The 19568-nt window shown below is 49.2% G+C and overlaps 1 protein-coding gene across 1 annotated transcript; it reads left to right on the top strand.

Annotated features, from left to right (window-relative positions):
* The first annotated feature begins 1034 nt into the window (after positions 1 to 1034).
* Actl6b (actin like 6B) lies at positions 1035 to 19146 on the top strand. The gene is made up of 14 exons (XM_051161232.1): positions 1035 to 1151; positions 1562 to 1638; positions 2020 to 2185; positions 2522 to 2622; positions 11134 to 11231; positions 12945 to 13039; positions 13106 to 13212; positions 14036 to 14125; positions 14290 to 14351; positions 15020 to 15134; positions 15291 to 15371; positions 15470 to 15565; positions 15795 to 15881; positions 19023 to 19146. Exons 1-14 carry the CDS (start codon positions 1127 to 1129, stop codon positions 19101 to 19103), a joined length of 1281 nt encoding a protein of 426 aa, XP_051017189.1. The 5' UTR covers positions 1035 to 1126; the 3' UTR covers positions 19104 to 19146.
* The last annotated feature ends 422 nt before the right edge of the window (positions 19147 to 19568 follow it).

Genomic DNA, 19568 nt, shown 5'->3' with positions numbered 1-19568 from the left:
GAAGGAAGAAATTACACACACACACACACACACACACACACACACACACATATAGTCTCAAAAATAAAAAAAAAAATAGAAAAGTTTTCTGGGTTAGCTGAGTGCCTATATGTAGCCATGTGTATGTACATGTATATTATGTGTTATGTATGTGGTCAAGGACCTGGGGAGTGGTAGAAGGAAAAACGGCCACCAGAAAGATGGAAGTGAAGGGGCTGGAAACATGGCTCAGTTGGCAAAGTTCATGCCTAACATGCATGAAGCCCTGGGCTCCATCCTCTAAGCCTCATTGACTGGGGTGCTGGCATAGGTGTCGTAATCTTAGCACTCAGGAAGTAGAGGTAGAGAGATCATAAATTCAAAGGCATTCTCAGATACATAGTGAGCTTGAGTCTAGCCTGGGTTACACGAGACCCTGCCCCAGATAAAAGAAAATAAGCCAGCTGTGATGGCACCCGAGGCGGGAGGTGGGGGTGGGATGGGGGGCTGAGGGAGGGGTGGTGTCCCTGTGAGTTTGAGGCCAGCCTGGTTAAATAAATAAATAAATAAATAAATAAATAAATAAATAAATAAATAACCCCGGAGACAAAGGTGGAAAGACACAGGGAGAGATGGAGAGATATAATCCTCTGGTTCCTCTATCTTCCCATCTCTCTGATTGTGTTTAGACTGAACGCAGCAGACTCTACCTCAAATAGTCAGCCTATGGACAGCTCTCGTTGAGAGGCGACCTCTCCCTCAATTGCATAAAAAATAAAAGAAATAAATAACACCAAGAAACGGGGGTGGGTGGAAGATCCCATGCCCTGTGGAGCGCTACTCTCCATCTCTTTCCTACTTCCTCTCTCTGAGTCGTGGGCCAGCCTCCAGCCTTCTTCGTGTGGGAACCCCTCATCACCTCCCAACCTCTGAATGAAGAAGCAGCTGTCCCTTTAAAGCAGCGGCCCCCAGCCGGGTTATTGTCTCGCTTCGTAACCAATCGGCCTCGCCGTTGGGGGCGGGGAATCCAGGCTCCTGATTGGCCGCCGCCGCGCCCCGCCCCGCCCGGGATCCCGGGAGCTGTCCGGCCGCCTCGGTGCTGATCCCGCCGCCGCCCACGGGCCGCGAGCCGCGTAGAGAGAGCACTATGAGCGGGGGAGTCTACGGCGGAGGTGAGCCGGCCTGGGGCACCGGGCTCTCGGCCTGGTCTGCAGCCCTGCATCCCGAACCCGCGCGTCCCAAGCCCTGAGCATCCCTGGGCCTGTCACCTCCGTACTGCATCAGGTCCAACCTGATGTTTGGGTCTCCCACTCCTTCTGGTTTCCATCACTCTTGGGGTTCCCAAGCGTGCACTGCCTCCCGTACCCCTGGACCTTTCTTTTCCCTGCCAGGCCACTAGGCAAGAGGGAACTCTGGTGGCTTTAACCCTCCTCTTCTAGAACGCCCTGAAGTCTAGGTGGATCTCCCACCCACTCCCGGCTGAAGTTCAAACTCTGGCTATTATTACCCCCAGACTCTTCTCCAAGCTATTTAGGGGGACAGTTTGGGAGAGGTCTCCTCACACGCCTGTCTCCTTGCACAGATGAGGTGGGGGCGCTCGTCTTTGACATTGGCTCCTTCTCAGTCCGAGCTGGGTACGCTGGGGAGGACTGCCCCAAGGTGAGCCTTCCAGTTCCCTCCCCAAATCCCCAGGGGCTCGGACACCCTCTGCCAGGCAGGTTGACCTATGAACAAACGCGTGCGCGCATGCACAGGTAGCTCATCTGAGTGGAGACAGGGGAGGAATCCCGGGTGGGAGGGAGGGCACGGCTGAGAGTCTTGAGTGCAATTGGACAAGGGACTAGAAGGGGGCAAAGTAGCACATTCCTTTAATCCCGTCACTCCAGAGGCAGAGGCATGCAAATCTTCGTTAAATTCAAAGCCAGCCTGGTCTACATAGAGTTCCAGGCCAGCCTGGAACTTCATAGTAAAAGTCTGTCTCAAAGAAAAAAAAAGGGGGGGGGGATAATCTGGCTTCCCATCCATGTTCCTTGTAACCAGGCTGACTTCCCCACCACTGTGGGGCTGCTGGCCGCAGAAGAGGGGGGCGGGCTGGAGCTGGAGGGGGAGAAAGAGAAGAAAGGGAAGATTTTCCACATCGACACCAATGCCCTGCACGTGCCTCGGGATGGAGCGGAGGTCATGTCACCCCTCAAGAATGGCATGAGTAAGGGGATGCCCCCCACTACTTTCTGAAACTGACTGGGAGCCCCTACCCCACCCCACCCCCAACGTGTGGACGCAGATCTCCACACCCACAGAGCCCTGCTTGCTGCTGCCCAAGTCCCAAGGATCTGCTCACGGGCGGCTCCCTACAACTGCTGGGATCTCAGACCAAGGCCCCTAGAACTCTGGAACTTAAGGGAGGGAGGGGTGCTTGGGAGCACAAGCTGGACTCACCCTACCTCTAGACTTGGCCTCCCTCCCTCCTTTACTTTCTGTCTCTGATCCTTGCCTCCCTGCCTTCCCGTCTGTCTCTCCTTGCTGGCCCCTCTGCCCCTAGTTGAGGATTGGGAGTGCTTCCGAGCCATCCTGGATCACACCTACAGCAAACATGTCAAGTCCGAGCCAAACCTGCACCCAGTCCTCATGTCCGAGGCTCCGGTGAGTGCCTCAGGGGTCCACGCCCAGCCCTGGTGTGGGTCCCTGGTGACACATCCTTTTCACCATCACCTCTAACTTGGAGCCACCACTATCAGTCACTTCACCTCCCTTTGCAGATTTTTCCCCTTCTTGCCCTGTCATCATTAACTGTATTCCTTCCCCCCTGCCTTACCCTCCACCCGCCTCCTCTCTTTCAGCTGCCAGCTTCATCCACTCCATTGCTCTCTGTTGTTCACACACACTTACATATTTTGGTCACTGTTGTACACACACACACACACACACACACACACACACACACACACACACGCATAGTACCAATGTAGCTCAGTTGGTAGGATACTTGCCTGGCACACACAAGTCTCTGCATTCAAGCCTCGCTACTCAAGGGGGAAAAAAGTTAAGCTTGTAATCCCAGTACTCATGAGGCAGAAGCAGGAGGATCAGCAATTCAAGGTCATCTTCAACTACATATAAGTTCCAGAAGAGCCAGGACTACATAAAGAGAGACTCTGTTTCAAAAAAAAAAAAAAAAAAAAAAAAAAATATATATATATATATATATATATATATATACGTATATATACATTTTTATATTTGCATATATTTTTGAGAATGTTATATATGCATATAATGTGCTTTTTTATTAAATACACCCCATCCTTTCCCTTTTCTCTCCTAGCACTTTTCTCTCCCAACTTCATGAGCTTAAAAAATAAAATAAAACAAACACCAGGCGGTGGTGGCCCACACCTTTAATCCCAGCACCCGGGAGGCAGAGGCAAGTGGATCTCTGTGAGTTCAAAGCCAGCCTGGTCTACAGAGTTGGTTCCAGGACAGCCAGGGCTGCACAGAGAAACCCTGTCTTGAAAACAAACAAACAGACAGACAGACAGACAAAAAACGCACTCAAGCACTGAGTCCAATGAGTGCTGCCTCTCACTGAGTGCTGCCTCTGCGAGTGGCTGTAGGACCACCTACCGCAGCATGAGCAGCCTCTCAGAAACCATACCCTTAAAGAGAGCAAACGGCACTCAGTCTCCCAGCAGCTGGAGCGAGACTTCAGCACTCATTGCCTCATTCATGCTGGCATTTCAGCTGACCTTTTGTTCTTTTCATATATGTTTTGTCTGTTTTAATGTTTGTTTGTTTGTTTGTTTGTTTGTTTGCTTCTTTGTGTTTACTCATTTATTTGTTTTAAACAGGGTTTCTTTGTGTAGCCTTGGGGTGACCTGGCACTGCCTCTGTAGACCAGGTTGGCCTTGAACTCACAGAGATCTGCCTGCCTCTGCCTCTGGAGTGCTGAGACTAAAGGCGCGTGCCACCACTGCCCACCTCTGTGCATTTCAAAAAAAATACATTTTATTATTTTTGTTTTGGTGTGTGTGTGTGTGTGTGTGTGTGTGTGTGTGTGTGTGTGTATGTGTGTGTAGGGGTGGAGGGAGGTGAGTGTGCCACAGTGTCAATATGGAGGTTAGAGGGAAGCTTGCAAGAGTCGGTTTTCTCCATCCAGCATGTGGGTCCCAAGAACTGACCTCAGGATGTTGAGCTGAACTATCTTGTCTGCTCTTATGTTTGTCTTATTTTATGCCTTATCCAGGAATTTTCTACTATAGGAGATGAGTATTTGGCTGTTTATCACCCCATCAGGCAACTTCATAAATTTCATAAATGCTTCTCGTTTTTCACCTTTAAATACAGGCATGTTTTTTTTTTAATTCTGAGTTTATATTCTTTTATATTTTATAGGCTAATAAGAGCTGGTAATGAACCATGATTACTTTTTCATTCTTTTTAAAAATTTATTTATTTGTTATGTCATGTGCCTGAATGCGTGTCTATATGAGGGTGTAGGGTCCCCTAGAACTGGAGTTACAGACAGCTTGTGGTCTCCCATGTGGGTGCTGGGAATTGAACCGGGGTTCTCTATAGAAGAGCAACCAGTGCTCTTAACCACCAAACCCATCTCTCCAGCCCCTATTTTTTCATTCTTATGTGACTTTTGTCTTCCTCAGATCTAAGTATTGTTGTGTTTTTGTTTTTGCTTTGTTTTTTTTTTTTTTTAACTTAATTTTCTACTTATCAGTATAACCCTGAGTTACCCATCAGGTAGCTATGTATTTTCTCAAGATACTAATTCCATAATATAGTCTATTAATTTAGTCTTACTGAAGAAACCTCTCTCAGAGCCTGCTGACACATTCCACTTTGGCTTAAATTCGGGAAACAGCCGTTATACTGGCATCTTCCTTGAGCACTACCTGGGAGAATCTTCCTGGTTTTCTTCTGAGAACAGCAGGTGTTCCACTTATTTGGCTTCTTTTCTTGATTCACTCAAGAAGCATTTCTTTTGAGACTCAGAATTGACAGTTTAGCTAAGTATCATATTCCAGGTTGGAAAGCATTTTTCTTCAGATCGTGAACGCGTTTCCTCCCGTTGTCCTTGAACGTCTACTGTTCACATTGAGAAGTCTGACACCATCCTACTGGCTTTGCCCCTCTGAAAGTATTTAGAATTCTCATTCCATTCTAAGTGGGTTTTTCTTTTTTAATGATATGTACTGATGTTGGCGTATTTTGTTAATTGTTCTGGAAACTTTTGTGTTTTAGTTAAGTGAAAATGTTTTATATCATTTTCTTACCTCTGTGTGTATCTGTGCTTCTTATTTACGTGTGTGTCTGTGCTTGAGTGCCATGTGAACATCAGAGGACACCTTGCAGGACTTGGTCCACCTCTTTCATCATGCAGGATCCAGGAATCAAACTAGGTCATCAAGCTTGGTGGCAAGCATCCATTGGTCCATTGAATTAAAAAATTAAATTATGTTTTTACTATTTATTTCTCTTCATTTCCTTTGTTCCCACTTTTGGGAAATCCCATTACTTATATTTTGTGCCCCCCTGAATTGGTCCTTAATTTTCCCTTCTGTTTTCCATCATTAGCTTTTCCTCTAGTTTCCTAGATGATGCCTTAACTTTATAGTCCAACCATTTTACTGAGTTTACCATAGCTGCTCCTGAATTCTGTTCTTTTTATTTCTTCTCCTTCTCCTCCTCCTCCTCCTCCTCCTCCTCCTCGTCCTCCTCCTTCTTCTTCTTCATTTGTTTGTTTTGAGACAGGGTTTCTCTGTGTACTCCTGCCTGTCCTGGATCTCATCCTGTAGACCTGGTTAGCCTTGAACTCACAAAGATCCACCTGCCTCTACCTCCCAAGTGCTGGGATTAAAGGTGTGTGCCACAACTTCCCAGCTCTCCCTTCTTCTTTTTAAATAACTGGATCCTGAAAACTCTGAAAGCTATTTTTATTTTCCTGAGGGGATGCTGGGGGGCTGACATTAGGGCCTTAAGAACTCTAGGCAGAGCCAGGTGTGTGGGCACACACCTTTAATCCCAGCACTTGGGAGGCAGAGGCAGATGGATCACTGTGAGTTTGAGGCCAGCCTGGTCTACAAAGCGAGTCCAGGACAGCCAGAGATTTACACAGAGAAACCCTGTCTCGAAAAACAAAACAAAACAAACAAAAAACCCTCTAGGCAGAAGCTCTATCACTGATACATATCCCCATCAATGCTTTGTTGGTGGTGGTAGTAGCTTTGTTTTAGCATCTTGTTTCATGGGTCCAATATCATGCTCCTTTATTAAAGATATCACTAGTTTAAAAAAAAAAAAAAAGATATCACTAGTTTGTTGTTAGGTATCTTCTTTCTCCCACACTGGTTTTCCTGCCATAGTTTGAGAGCATCCATCTTATTTTAGAGACTTTTAGAAGACTTCCGCAAGTGGGTTGCCTGCTTTTCTTTAAAAGTGGCCCATGAAGAAAGAGTGATGAGGGGCTGGAGAGATGGCTCAGAGGTTAAAGAGTGTTGACTGCTCTTCCAGAGGTCATGAGTTCAATTCCCAGCAACCACATGGTGGCTCACAACCATCTGTAACAAAATCTGGTGCCCTCTTCTGGCCTGCAGGGGTACATGAAGGCAGAGCACTATATACATAATAAATAAATAAATCTTTAAAAAAGAAAGAAAGAAAGAGTGATGAGGGCTGGAGAGATGGCTCAGAGGTTAAGAGCACTGACTGCTCTTCCAGAGGTCATAAGTTCAATTCCCAGCAACCACATGGTGGCTCACAACCATCTGTGACAAAATCTGGTGCCCTCTTCTAGCCTGTAGGCAGACTGCTGTATACATAATAAATCTTTTAAAATTCTTTTTAAAAAGAAAGAAAGAAAGAGTGATGAGAAGCCCTGTGCCAAAACTATAGGGCTTTGCTGATTGCTTTCTTTGCTACGGGATTATTTGAGGACAAGGTTTTGAAGGAAATCTCTGCTTTGACGTCTTTAGAAAATTCTTTTTTTTTTTTTTTTTTTTTCCTCTCCAGAGCTGAGGGCTGAACCCAGGGCCTTGCGTTTGCTAGGCAAGTGCTGTACCACAGAGCTAAATCCCTAACCCCATAGAAAAATCTTTTAACTAAAACTAAAAATTTTAGATTTTTAAAAATTATTTTATGTCAATGAGTATTTTTTTTTTGCATGCATGTATGTGCACTACATACGTGCCAGGTGCCCTCAGAGGTCGGAAGAGGGTGTCAGATCCCCTGGGACTGGAGTTACCGATGGTTGTGAGCTGCTGCGAGAGCGCTAGGAATCGAACCCAAGTCCTGTGCAAGAGCAACAAGTGCTCTTATATGTTGAGCTAACTCTCCAGCCCTAGATTACATTTTAATTGAATTAACTTATTCCTTCAATTTCTAAAAGACTTGTTTTATTTTGTAAGATTGTTTATATTATTTTTTAAAATATTATCTGTATGCAAACGTCTCTGCATGCAAGTTCCCATGGAGGCCAGAAGATGTCAAATCTCCTGAAGCTGGAGTGACAGCTGGTTGTAAACTGTGGGTGCTGAGGACCGAACTCTGGGTTGTCTGCAAAACAGCAAGCGCTCTATTCTTTTTTTTTTTTTAATGCTGTTTCACATATTTCTACCTTTTCTGGAGCCCAGCCAAGGCATGAGGTAGGAGTTCTTCAAAAATACGTGGTGTCACTCGATTCTCAGTAGGTTTTCACTTCCAGCTGTGTTAAGTGTTCTACCAGTTTAGGAACTCTTAGATTGACTCTCTTGTCTTTGTTTGCTTGGTGGTGGTGTGGTTGTTGTTGTTGTTGTTGTCGTCTTGTTTTGTTGTTGTTTTTTTGAGACAGGGTTTCTCTGTGTAGCCTTGGTCATCCTGGACTCGCTTTGTAGACCAGGCTGCCCTCGAACTCACAGCGATCCACCTGCCTCTGCCTCCTTGATTGCTGGGATTACAGGCGTGTGCCACCACCGCCCGGCTCAGATTCACTCTCTTTAAAGAATCAAACTGGGGAGCTTGAGTAAAACACAGTGCAAGGAGATGGAGTTTAATAAACAGTTCAGAGACCTATTACTTAGTTTATTACTGTGTGCTCTGGAACTCTTTACATAACCTGCTTTAGGCTCAAAGTCGCTATCCTCCTGCCTCAGCTTCCTCATTGCTGAATTCACAGGTACGCACCCCTACACCTGGATCCTCTCTGTCACTACACAGATATCTGCTCAGGATGTTTCATAAAAAAAGCAATCACACAACACGACTCTTTGTGTCAGTGTCCTTTAGGGTGTTGGAGATGGCAGCAAAGATGCTGGGATGCCAAGCCTGCCCTCTACCATGGAGTTGTCTGCTGTCCTGCGCCTGTGTCTGTTCACTTAGCGTACATTTTATGTTATCCATGTTCAACTATTTACCCTCACTCCATCTTTTGTTACGGTTGAATAAGAATCCCCTTTAAAGACATAGCACAGTTTCTGTATCCAGCCATCCACTCATGGAGCCATCCACCAGCTGTTGTAAACGGTATTGCTCTCGGCACTTAAGTGCCAAGCTTTCCTCTAGCACTTGTTTCTTTCTGTTTGTTTTGATTTTTGTTTGTTTGTTTGTTTTTCAAGACAAGGTTTTCTGTGTATCCCTGGCTGTCTTGGACTCACTTTGTAGCCCAGGCTGGCCTCAAATTCATAGAGCTCTGCCTGCCTCTGCCTCCCAAGTGCTGGGGTTAAAGGTGTGCGCCACCCTCCCCCTTCCCCAGCAGTTGTTTCATTTTTTTAAAAAGGTTGTTTATCTTATCGTATATGTATAGTCATTTGCCCTATATGCATATGATGTGCACCACATGTGTGCTTGGTGCCTGCAAACGCAACAAAAACGGCATGAGATCCCTACAGATCATTGTGAGCTGGCGTGCTTGCGCTGGGAACCAAACCTGGGTCCTCTGCAAGAGCAGCGAGTGCTTAGCCCACTGAGCCTTCTCTCCAGCTCCTCATTTTTGTTTCTTTTGGGTGAATGGCCAGGCCTGGGATCATTGGATGCTGTAGAACTTCTCCATTATATATATTTTGAGGAACCAACAACTCATCCTGCATTGGCTGAACCCTTTCACAGTCCGACCAAACATGAGAGGGTCCCAATTTCTCACCAGCATCTTGCTTTCTAGTTTTAATTGTGGGGGGGGGCATTTAATTGTTTATTGTGCATGTGTGTGGGCACCTGCGTGTCATGGAACACATGTGGAGGTCAGAGGACAACTTGAAACAGTTGGTCCTCTCTGTCCATCAAGCGGATCCTGGGTATTGAACTTGTGCCACCAGGCTTGGCAGCAATCACCTTTACCCGCTGAGCCATCTCACCAGCCCCGCCTTCTGGGTTTTTAATTACCAACATTGTCTAGGTAGGTGTGAAGCCGACCCTCATTATGCTTTTGATTTGCATTTCTCCAGTGACTAATGATGCTCGATTTGCATTTTTCTAGTGGCACATCTCCCAAGTGCTCACTGGCTTTTGTAGGTTTCTGTCTTTTTTTTTTTTTTTTTTTAATTGTCTCTGTTTTTTGCTGGGATCTTGAGAGGGGGAAAAAAAATATATTTCTTTTTCATCTCCCATTGTTACCCAGAAACCATCTCTCCTGCATTCTGCCATCTGAGATGACTAGGATGAGGATGAAGGATGAACCGGGAGCCTGGAAGAGGTTGAGGTGTATTTGTGCACGATAAAGAGCACTGAGCCAGGCATGGGAGGATGCTGACTCCAGACGCAGCTCTGCCAAGAACTCCTGTGTGGCAGGCTCCAGGGCTGTAGCTCAGTTGTGGAGTACTTACTTGCCTGGCATGCAGGAAGCCATGGCTTCTACCTCAGGCACCACTGGGCACCACTTAATGTGTATGCTGGTCATCCCAGGACTCGGGCGATGGAGGTGGAGGTTCAGACAGATGTTCAAGACATCCTCAACTAAGTATCAAATTCAAGGCCATTCTAGGCTACTAGAGATCTTTTCTCAAAACAAAACAAAGCAGGGCCCAGGGAGGTGGCTCAGTTGGTGAAGTGTTTGCCACACAGCCATGGGGACACATAGATAAGAGAGTCCCTGGAGCTTGCTGGCTAACAAGCCTAGCCAAACTAGTGGGCTCCAAGTCCAGTGAGAGACCTTGTCTCAAAAAATAAGGTGGAGAGCGGTGTATCAAGCCGAGTGTGGTGGCGCACGCCTGCAGTCCCAGCGCTTGGGAGGCAGAGGCTGGTGGATCTCTGTGAGTTCGAGGCCAGCATTGTCTACAAATCGGATCCAGGACAGCCAAGGCTACACAGAGAAACCCTCTCTCAGGAAAAAAAAAAAAAAAAGACACCTTATTTCAATTTCTGCCCTCCCCATGCATATTCTCAGGTAGACAGACACATAGAAGAAAATTAATTTAATTTAATTTTACTTATTTATCTTTGTTTGTTTGTTTTTTGAGAGAAGCAGGTTTTTCTGTGTAGTCTTGGCTGTCCTTGAACTCTGTAAACCAGGCTGGCCTAAGAAGACCCACCTGCCTCTGCCTCCTAAGTGCTGGGATTAAAGGCGTGCACCACCACCAATTCGCTGAATAATGACAGTCTTAATCAGGCATGGTGGCGTGTGCCTGTTACCCCAACACTTGAAACACTATGGTAGGAATATCAACAATTTAAGGTAAATTTGGGCTATTCAGCTGCTGATCTTAAGTCAAAATAAAATACAAAACAAAATAGGACTGAAGATACGGGTCAGTGGTAGCGTGCTTGTCTTCCGTACACCGGGTCCCAGGATTTATCCCCAGCATGACAAAATAAAATCAAATAAAGTTCCTTATACTTCTTACATTGTAAAGGTGTGTGCGGATCAAGGGCTCTGAACTGTTTCTAGTCTAAGTTATGTGTATATATGTGTGTGCGTACCTGAATGTATGTATGTCTGCATACATGTATGTAAAATGTATGTGAATGTGTGGGGGGGAGTGTTTGTGTCTGTGAATCCAGGTATCTGTGTACATACATACATACATACATACATACATACTGTGAAATGTGTGTCTAAGAACGTCTGTATGTTTGGTCCTGTGAGTAGTGTCTGCTGCTGTGTATGCAAGCGCGCATGCGCACACACACTGGCTGTGCCTCCATCTGGACTCCTCCCGTCCTGTGCTCTCTTTGCAGTGGAACACGCGGGCCAAGCGGGAGAAGCTGACAGAACTGATGTTCGAGCAGTACAACATTCCAGCCTTCTTCTTATGCAAGACTGCCGTGCTCACAGCGTATCCGAGGAGTCCTCCGGCAGCTCCGCTGGGTGGAGGGCCGGCGTGGGGGTGTGTGCTGAGGGCCGGGGTGGGGGTGTGTGCTGAGGGCCGGCGTGGGGGTGTGTGCTGAGGGCCGGGGTGGGGGTGTGTGCTGAGGGCCAGCGTGGGGGTGTGTGCTGGGCTGGGTGGGGCTGGGCCGGATTCCCGGGAGATCAGTGTCTTGGGTGGGCAGATCAGCCTTTGCACCTCACTAGTGCCGGAGGCCCCATAAGCTGGAAGCTTGGGTCCGGGGTTGGGGTGCAGACCAGTGGCCCTTCACTATTCTACCTATTGTATGGGTCAATCTCAACAGGAGGACTTGTGCCAAGTAAACATCAAGGGACTGACTGGGTCTGGACAGAAGAGGAAGGGACATGTGACAGGGAGGTGGTTCCTTTCGAAATGGCCAGTTTCGGCCATTGTCTTTTTTCAGAATTAGTGATAAAGGGAACTCTGTGCTAGGTAAGGGGTGACAGGGACCCCAGTTCAAGGAGTCTGCAGGACACGGGATCACAGGCACATGGAATTCCAACACTCAAAGGGCTTAAGGAGATGCACAGTCAAGGCCTGGGCTACCAAAACCAAAAACAGGGAGTTGGGGATGTAGCCCAACTGGGCCTAGCGTGTCTGAGGCTGTGTCCCCCGGCTCCACATAAACTGGAGGAGCAAATTTAGACCTGAAATTCTAGCGCTTGGGAGACCAAGGCAGGATGATTGCCTTTAGCTTGAGGCCAGCCTGAGCTACATGAGTCCCATGTAGTAGCCTGGACTACATAGTAAAAGTGTGTGTGTGTGTGTGTGTGTGTGTGTGTTTTGAAGGCAGAGGGAGGCAGATTGTTGTAAGTTCAAGGCCAGTCTGGTCTACAAAGAGAGTTCCAGGACATCTAGGGCTATTACAAAAAGAAACCCTGTCTCCAAAAAACAAAACAAAACCAAAACCAAAACAAAACAAAACCCCCAATAAATAAATACTTTTTAAAAGTTGAGGGGTAGGGGCTAGAGCAATGGCTCAGCAGCACCTACATGAGGCAGCTCAGCAATTAAAGCAATTGACACACAGCTATAAGGACCAGAATTTGGATCCTCAGAAACCCACATATAAGCAAGAAGGGCATGATGACCTACTTGCAGTTACAGCCTCAGGAGGTGGAGGCCAGCAACACTAGCCATATTAGGGGGCTCTGAGCTTAACTGGGAGCACTTTCCTGAATGAATAAGGTGGAAGAGAGATGAAGGATAAGTCTTTTTTTTTTTTTAATTTTAAGATGTATGTATTTATTATGTATACAGTGCTCTGTCTGCATGTACACCTGCACACTGCCAGAAGCGGGCATCAGGTCTCATTATAGATGGTTGTGAGCCACCATATAGTTGCTGGGAATTGAACTCAGGACCTTTGGAAGAGCAGCCAGTGCGTTTAACCTCTCGGGTATCTCTCTAGCTCCAAGGTTGAGTCTTGACATCAACCTTAGGCCTCTGTGCGCGCGCGCGCACACACACACACACACACGCACGCACACACGCACGCACGCACGCACACATACCCAAAAAGGAGAAAAATAAAATCAAAAGGTTATATTTGTAGACTGGGATGAGTTTACCCTGAGAGAACAAAGCGAGACTAAGGCCTGACCCAGGTCCCAACCCCTCACTGCCTGCTGCTGTTTCCTTGACTGACCCATCCCACACCAGCTTTGCAAATGGACGTTCCACAGGTTTGGTGCTGGACAGCGGAGCCACTCACACTACAGCCATCCCGGTCCATGATGGCTATGTCCTACAGCAAGGTAGGACCTTATTGGGGCTTGGGGTGCCCTGGGGAGGCCTGGTTCCGACACTGCTTCTTCTTTCAGGCATCGTCAAGTCACCCCTGGCAGGGGACTTCATCTCCATGCAGTGCCGCGAGCTCTTCCAGGAAATGGCGATCGATATCATCCCCCCTTACATGATCGCGGCTAAGGCAAGCCCTCTGCTGCGCCCAGATATGGCATCCATAGTCCTGGCATTTGCTCTGTACCCAGCAGCCCCCTGGCCCAGGAGATAATGGTGCAAATCCCCCCAAAGGATCATGGGTCCCGGCCCTCAATCTCCAGAGAGGGCCATAGGCTTCAAGTCATGGCTGCTGGCAGATGTGTGAGGGCCGGTGTGATGTGTCTGACAGATCCAAATTCTTGAACCAGATGTGGTGAAGCACATCTGTAAATCCAAAACCCAGGGGCTGTGGATGTGACTCAGTTAGCAAGCTTTTGGCATGTAAAGAGTCTTGAGTTGGATCCCCCAGTACCCCATAAGCCTTGGCTGTATGAAGGCCTGCCTGTGTGGCATGCCTGCCGTCTCAAAAAACCCAGGTTGAGGTCCTTCCTCTACCATGGAAGAGCCATGGGAGCTGGAGCATCATATGAAAGTTTCCCAGATGAGGGGAAAATAAATGCTCAATTGAATCCTCAGTCCTCTTGCCTTTACCTCCTGAGGTAGGTCACACCATGCCTGATTTATTCATGGCTGGGGATGGAACTCGGGGCTTCTTGCACGCTAGGCAGGCTCTCTATCCACTGAGCTACATCCCCAGCCTCTGGTTCAGGCCCCCTCTGATCACATTTGCAGTGTGCGGTTCACATGTGGGGCAGCCTCTCACTAGCTTCACTCCCCTGCTAGGGAAATGGGAGCCAGAGTCTCAGGGCTGGTCAGCCGCAAAGCTAACAGAGTGCTAGGGAGGCTGGTGTTGCCAATGGGTTAGGCAAGTGCCAGCTGGACAAGGACGCTCAAAGGCTGTGTCCTCACAGGAGCCTGTACGGGAGGGAGCCCCCCCAAACTGGAAGAAGAAGGAGAAGCTACCCCAAGTCTCCAAGTCCTGGCATAACTACATGTGTAATGTGAGGCTGAAAACAACTTCCTCACCTCTTCCCCATTCTTGTCAGCCCCTGAACCCCTGCTAAGACCGGAGGGGGGGGAGATGACTGTGGGTGAGTTGGGGTGGGGGGTTGGCCTGGAAATAGAGACAGAGGTGACTCAGATCTCACCTCTCCCTGCTTCTCAGGAGGTGATTCAAGACTTCCAGGCCTCCGTGCTGCAGGTGTCTGACTCCCCTTACGATGAACAGTAAGTAGGGCAGAAGCATTTCAGGGTGGGAAAGAGGGTAGATCTCAGCGACACTGGGTACCCTGCAGTTCCTATAATGTCTGCAGTCAGGAGTGTTGAGGCAGGAGGATGGACAGTCTCAGGCCAGCCTGGCTACATAGCAGGATTCTGTCTTTAAAAAGTGTGGGTGGTAGCTGGGCGGTGGTGGTGCACGCCTTTAATCCCAGCACTCGGGAGGCAGAGGCAGACAGATCACTGTGAGTTAGAGGCCCAGCCTGGTCTACAAAGCAAGTCCGAGACGGCCAAGGCTACACAGAGAAACCCTGTCTCGAAAAATCCAAAAAAAACAAAACAAAACAAAATGTGGGTGGAGGAGTGGGCACTGGGACTCTAGGCTCAGTTTGCCTAGAGCATACAAAGCGCTGGGTTCCACTCTCAGCCCCACATCTCTGGGGCATGGTGCTACAAGCCTGAAAACCAGCACTTGAGAATTGAAGACAGGAAGATCAGGAGTTCAAGGCTAACCTCTACTACTTACTAAGTTGGAGACATGCCTGGGCTACATGAGACCCCCATTTCCAAAAACAAAGCTAGGGATCAGAACTGTGGCTCATGGGAACCTCTAGAGTACCCCGCTTCACAGTCTTTCATGAGTGTGCCAGACAGAGTTTCCCTTCTTTCTTGGGCAGGGTGGCTGCACAAATGCCCACAGTGCATTATGAAATGCCCAATGGCTACAACACAGACTATGGCGCTGAGCGACTGCGAATCCCTGAGGGCCTGTTTGATCCCTCCAATGTCAAGGTTTGCTGGGTGCTGGGTACCGGTTGAGGTGGGGCTGGCTGGAGTCTTGGATCTAGGGGTGTGGCTGGGGAGTCTGGGAAGGATGATGGGGGTGATGGGGGACTGGGGGAGAGGGAAACAGAGGTCTCCAAAGTCCATTATCACCTTTGTCCACAGGGCCTGTCTGGGAACACCATGCTAGGAGTGGGTCACGTGGTCACCACCAGCATTGGCATGTGTGACATTGACATTCGCCCGGTGAGGCCGGGACTTAAGGCTTGGCAAAGGGGCATAGGGCTAACATGGAGGAAGGGAAGGGTTGCATCTCACAGGCTTGCCCTTCTCCCTGCTCCCAGGGTCTCTATGGCAGTGTCATTGTCACTGGCGGGAACACTCTGCTTCAGGGCTTCACAGACAGGCTTAATCGGGAGCTTTCCCAGAAGACTCCACCAGTAAGAGCTCCCCCATTCTCATTCCCCCCTACTCCCCCACCCCTCCCATCCCACCCCACCCAGGGCACCTGGATTCCAATCCTGGCATAGTTCTTTGAACCTTGACTCCTCCTGACTCCCCTACCTGGAAATGTTCATGTCTCTGTGGCTTCCTCTTACCTACCAAGCCTTGTCCCTTCCTGGATATATCTTCCATCCCCCCCGCCTGCACCCCCTTTTCCTCCCTCAGAGCATGCGGCTGAAGCTCATCGCCAGCAACAGCACCATGGAACGCAAGTTCAGCCCGTGGATTGGGGGCTCCATCTTGGCCTCACTGGTGAGAGGGGAGGGACATGGCACTGAGTATTAAGAAAGAAGACCTGCCGGGGCGGTGGTGGCGCACACCTTTAATCCCAGCACTCGGGAGGCAGAGGCTGGCGGATCGCTGTGAGTTCGAGGCCAGCCTGGTCTACACAGCGAGTCCAGGACAGCCAACGCTACACAGAGAAACCCTGTCTCGAAAAACAAAACAAACAAACAAACAAAACAAGAAAGAAGACCCTGATAGCTGCCCATTTTTGTTCGCCAGCATGTACCTAGTCACGCCTATAATCCCAGCACTAGAGAGACTGTGCCAAGAGACTAGCTCAAGAGCAAGGCTAGCCTGGCCTACATAGCAAGACCCTGTCGCCAGAGAACAGACTGAGCTGTCATGCTTCAGGCCCCTTCCAGCTTATTTATTTATTTATTTATTTATTGAGACAGGGTCCCTCCTTTTTGTAGGCTGTCAGTCACTGATTCACCTAGGATTACCCGGTAATCTCAGATCCTCCGTCTCAGCCTCCCACCACTGGATTCCAGCATGGTTCAAACTCAGGTCTTTGTGCTTGTAAAGCAAACACTTTACTGACTGAAACATGACCCTGGCCCTGGGGGAAAAAAATTGTCTTTTAGAGAGAGTGCAGTCAATGAGCTCTTCCTGAAGACTGGGGGTGGGGTAGGGGTGGGGGTGGGGGCCTTCCTCAGGATAGGAAAGGGAAAAGAGAGGAACTAAAAACAAAGGTTGTTGAGGATATGGTTTGGGTGAGACAGCCATGGTCGTCTATGAGCAGAGGGGACATCCTGGAATCTGGGATAGAAGAGTGGTAGGGATGATGACGGGTGTGTCACGTGTCTTCCCATGGTGTGGTCTGGGACCAAGGGGACTGTGCAGAGTAGGGTAAACTTGATGGTCCATGAGCCCCAGCGATGTGCATGTCTCAGCCTCCCTAGTTCCTGGGATTAAAAGTGTATACCACCATGCCCAGATTTTCTTATGTGAGTTTAGGGGATAGAATTCCTGTTTTCAGCTACATAGAGTTCAAGGCCAGCCTGTGTTTGCATGAGAGAAAGAGAAGGGAGCTGGGGAAAGGGAAGAGAAGGAGAAGGGTAAAGAAAAAAAGGAGGTGGGGCTGGAGAGATGGCTCAGTGGTTAAGAGCACTGTCTGCTCTTCCAGAGGCCCTGAGTTCAATTCCCAGCAACCACATGGTGTCTCACAACCATCTATAATGCGATCTGGTGCCCTCTGCTGGCGTATGGGGGTACATGCAGGCAGAACACTGTATATGTAAAAAAATAAAATAAAATAAAATAAAAATAAATAAATCTTTAAAAAAGAAAAAAGAAGGGAAGGAGAAAAGGAGGAGAGGGTAGCAGGCGGGAGGGGAGGGAAAAAGACCAAAGGCGAATGGAACAGGTCTGGGCAGAGCCTGCGGAAGATGATGATCTCAGTTATGGGCACAGGGAGTTTAAGGTCAAGGGTATTCGGGAGGAAGTAGCCAAGATACAGCTGGGTATCTGAGTCTGGAACACGAGACTGGGGAGTGGCAGGGATGATGAGATCACACAGGAAGGCTGCTCCATTAGCCAGAAACACCAGCCTTCAGATGGCCATGCAGCCATCCCTGAAGAGACAGTGTGAAATGGCCAGGGCAGAACTCAAGAGCAGCAGGGGTGTTTGGTAGTGAGGTACCAGGTGGTGTCAGATAGTAATGGCGCAGCTGGCTGTGGTACTGACGTATAATCCCAGCTACGGAGATTAAAAAAAAAAGGTCAAGGTCAGCCCGGGCAATCTAGAGAGATCCTTTGACAAAATAAAAGGCAAATAAATGCAAGGGCCAAGGAATTAGCTCATGGGTAAAGCCCTCACTGCACCAGTGTCAGGACCTGAGTTCATATCCCCAGAGCCCACATAGAACAGGGCATGAGAGCCCCTGTCTATCTCTTATCTCAAGGCTCTTACCACAAAATGGGCAGAGGAGATAGAAGCTGACCGCCACCAGCCTCCATACAGGTGGCAAATCTGTAGTTTGGCAAACCTTTTCCACTGTCCTCCATATGTGCATGTAGAGCAGTTATCATGCACGCAGATGCAAACACAGGCACAAATACAGACGCACAAAAAATTTAATCCCCAAGTAAGTGGCTACTCACTGGTAGAATCCCCCAGTGAGGGGCTGGGGTGTGGCTCAGTGGTAGAGCACCTGCCTAGAATCCCCCAGTGAGGGGCTGAGGTGTGGCTCAGTGGCAGAGCCCCTGCCTAGAATCCCCCAGTGAGGGGCTGAGGGTGTGGCTCAGTGGTAGAGTCCCTGCCTAGAATCCCCCAGTGAGGGGCTGAGGTGTGGCTCAGTGGCAGAGCCCCTGCCTAGAATCCCCCAGTGAGGGGCTGAGGTGTGGCTCAGTGGCAGAGCCCCTGCCTAGAATCCCCCAGTGAGGGGCTGAGGGTGTGGCTCAGTGGTAGAGCACCTGCCTAGAATCCCCCAGTGAGGGGCTGGGGTGTGGCTCAGTGGTAGAGCACCTGCCTAGAATCCCCCAGTGAGGGGCTGGGGGTGTGGCTCAGTGGTAGAGCACCTGCCTAGAACCCCCCAGTGAGGAGCTGGGGTGTGGCTCAGTGGTAGAACACCTGCCTAGAATCTCCCCGTGAGGGGCTGGGGTGTGGTTCAGTGGTAGAGCCCCTGCCTAGAATCCCCCAGTGAGTGGCTGGGGTGTGGCTCAGTGGTAGAGCACCTGCCTAGAATCCCCCAGTGAGGGGCTGGGGTGTGGCTCAGTGGTAGAGCCCCTGCCTAGAATCCCCCAGTGAGAGGCTGGGGTGTGGCTCAGTGGTAGAGCACCTGCCTAGAATCCCCCAGTGAGGGGCTGGGGTGTGGCTCAGTGGTAGAGCACCTGCCTAGAATCCCCCAGTGAGGGGCTGGGGTGTGGCTCAGTGGTAGAGCCCCTGCCTAGAATCCCCCAGTGAGGGGCTGGGGTGTGGCTCAGTGGTAGAGCACCTGCCTAGAATCCCCCAGTGAGGGGCTGGGGGCGTGGCTCAGTCGTAGAAAAGGCTAAAACCTGCCAATGAGGGGAAGGTAAGATGAACAAGGGGTGTGGTGGCTTAGAGGCAGGGCGGCGTAGGGTCATCCCAAGGCTACTCTGACAGCTGACGTTGTCCCTTTTTCCCAGGGAACCTTCCAGCAGATGTGGATCTCCAAGCAGGAGTACGAGGAGGGAGGGAAGCAGTGTGTGGAGCGGAAGTGTCCCTGAGGTGGCACCCTCCTCCTCTGCAAATACCCAGCACTGGCTCCTGCGCGTTTGTGGGGAGACGCCAGAAAATCCAAAAGCGCTGAACCCTCTCTTTCCCATTGTCCTCTTCTCTCTTACCCACATCTTAGAATGTAATGTTTCTGAGTTGAAAGAAGTTAAAAAAAAAAAAAAAAAAAAAAAAAAAAAAAAAAAACTTTTAAGAAAATAAAAAGAATGTGACCTTCTTGGGGGTAGGGAGTAGGGTGCGGGGGTCTGGTGAAATGCCGGAGAGATTCATAACTACGTTCACGTACTCTAGGACACGAAGTTCTTAGGGACCAGTGGTGTCGACCCTGGAAGGAACAGGAGGGAAAACTATGCTGAGCCTAGTTGTGGAGTTCTGGGCTGCCCCAGGAAAGGACATGCCGGGGCGGAGCTATCTCGGGGGGTGGGGTAGGGGGCGTGCTCTAGGGGGCTTGGCCTCAG

This window comes from Acomys russatus, chromosome 19 (assembly GCF_903995435.1).
Source record: "Acomys russatus chromosome 19, mAcoRus1.1, whole genome shotgun sequence".
Taxonomy (NCBI): domain Eukaryota; kingdom Metazoa; phylum Chordata; class Mammalia; order Rodentia; family Muridae; genus Acomys; species Acomys russatus.
The sequence above is the reverse complement of the archived record's forward strand: the minus strand, read 5'-3'. Positions and strand labels throughout refer to the sequence as shown.

Coding starts and splice junctions, on each gene's coding strand:
- Actl6b (XM_051161232.1), top strand. CDS start 1,127: ATGAGCGGGGGAGTCTACGGCGGAG. Junction 13,213..14,035: donor CTTACATGATCGCGGCTAAG/GCAAGCCCTCTG, acceptor GTGTCCTCACAG/GAGCCTGTACGGGAGGGAGC. Junction 15,566..15,794: donor TTTCCCAGAAGACTCCACCA/GTAAGAGCTCCC, acceptor TTCCTCCCTCAG/AGCATGCGGCTGAAGCTCAT.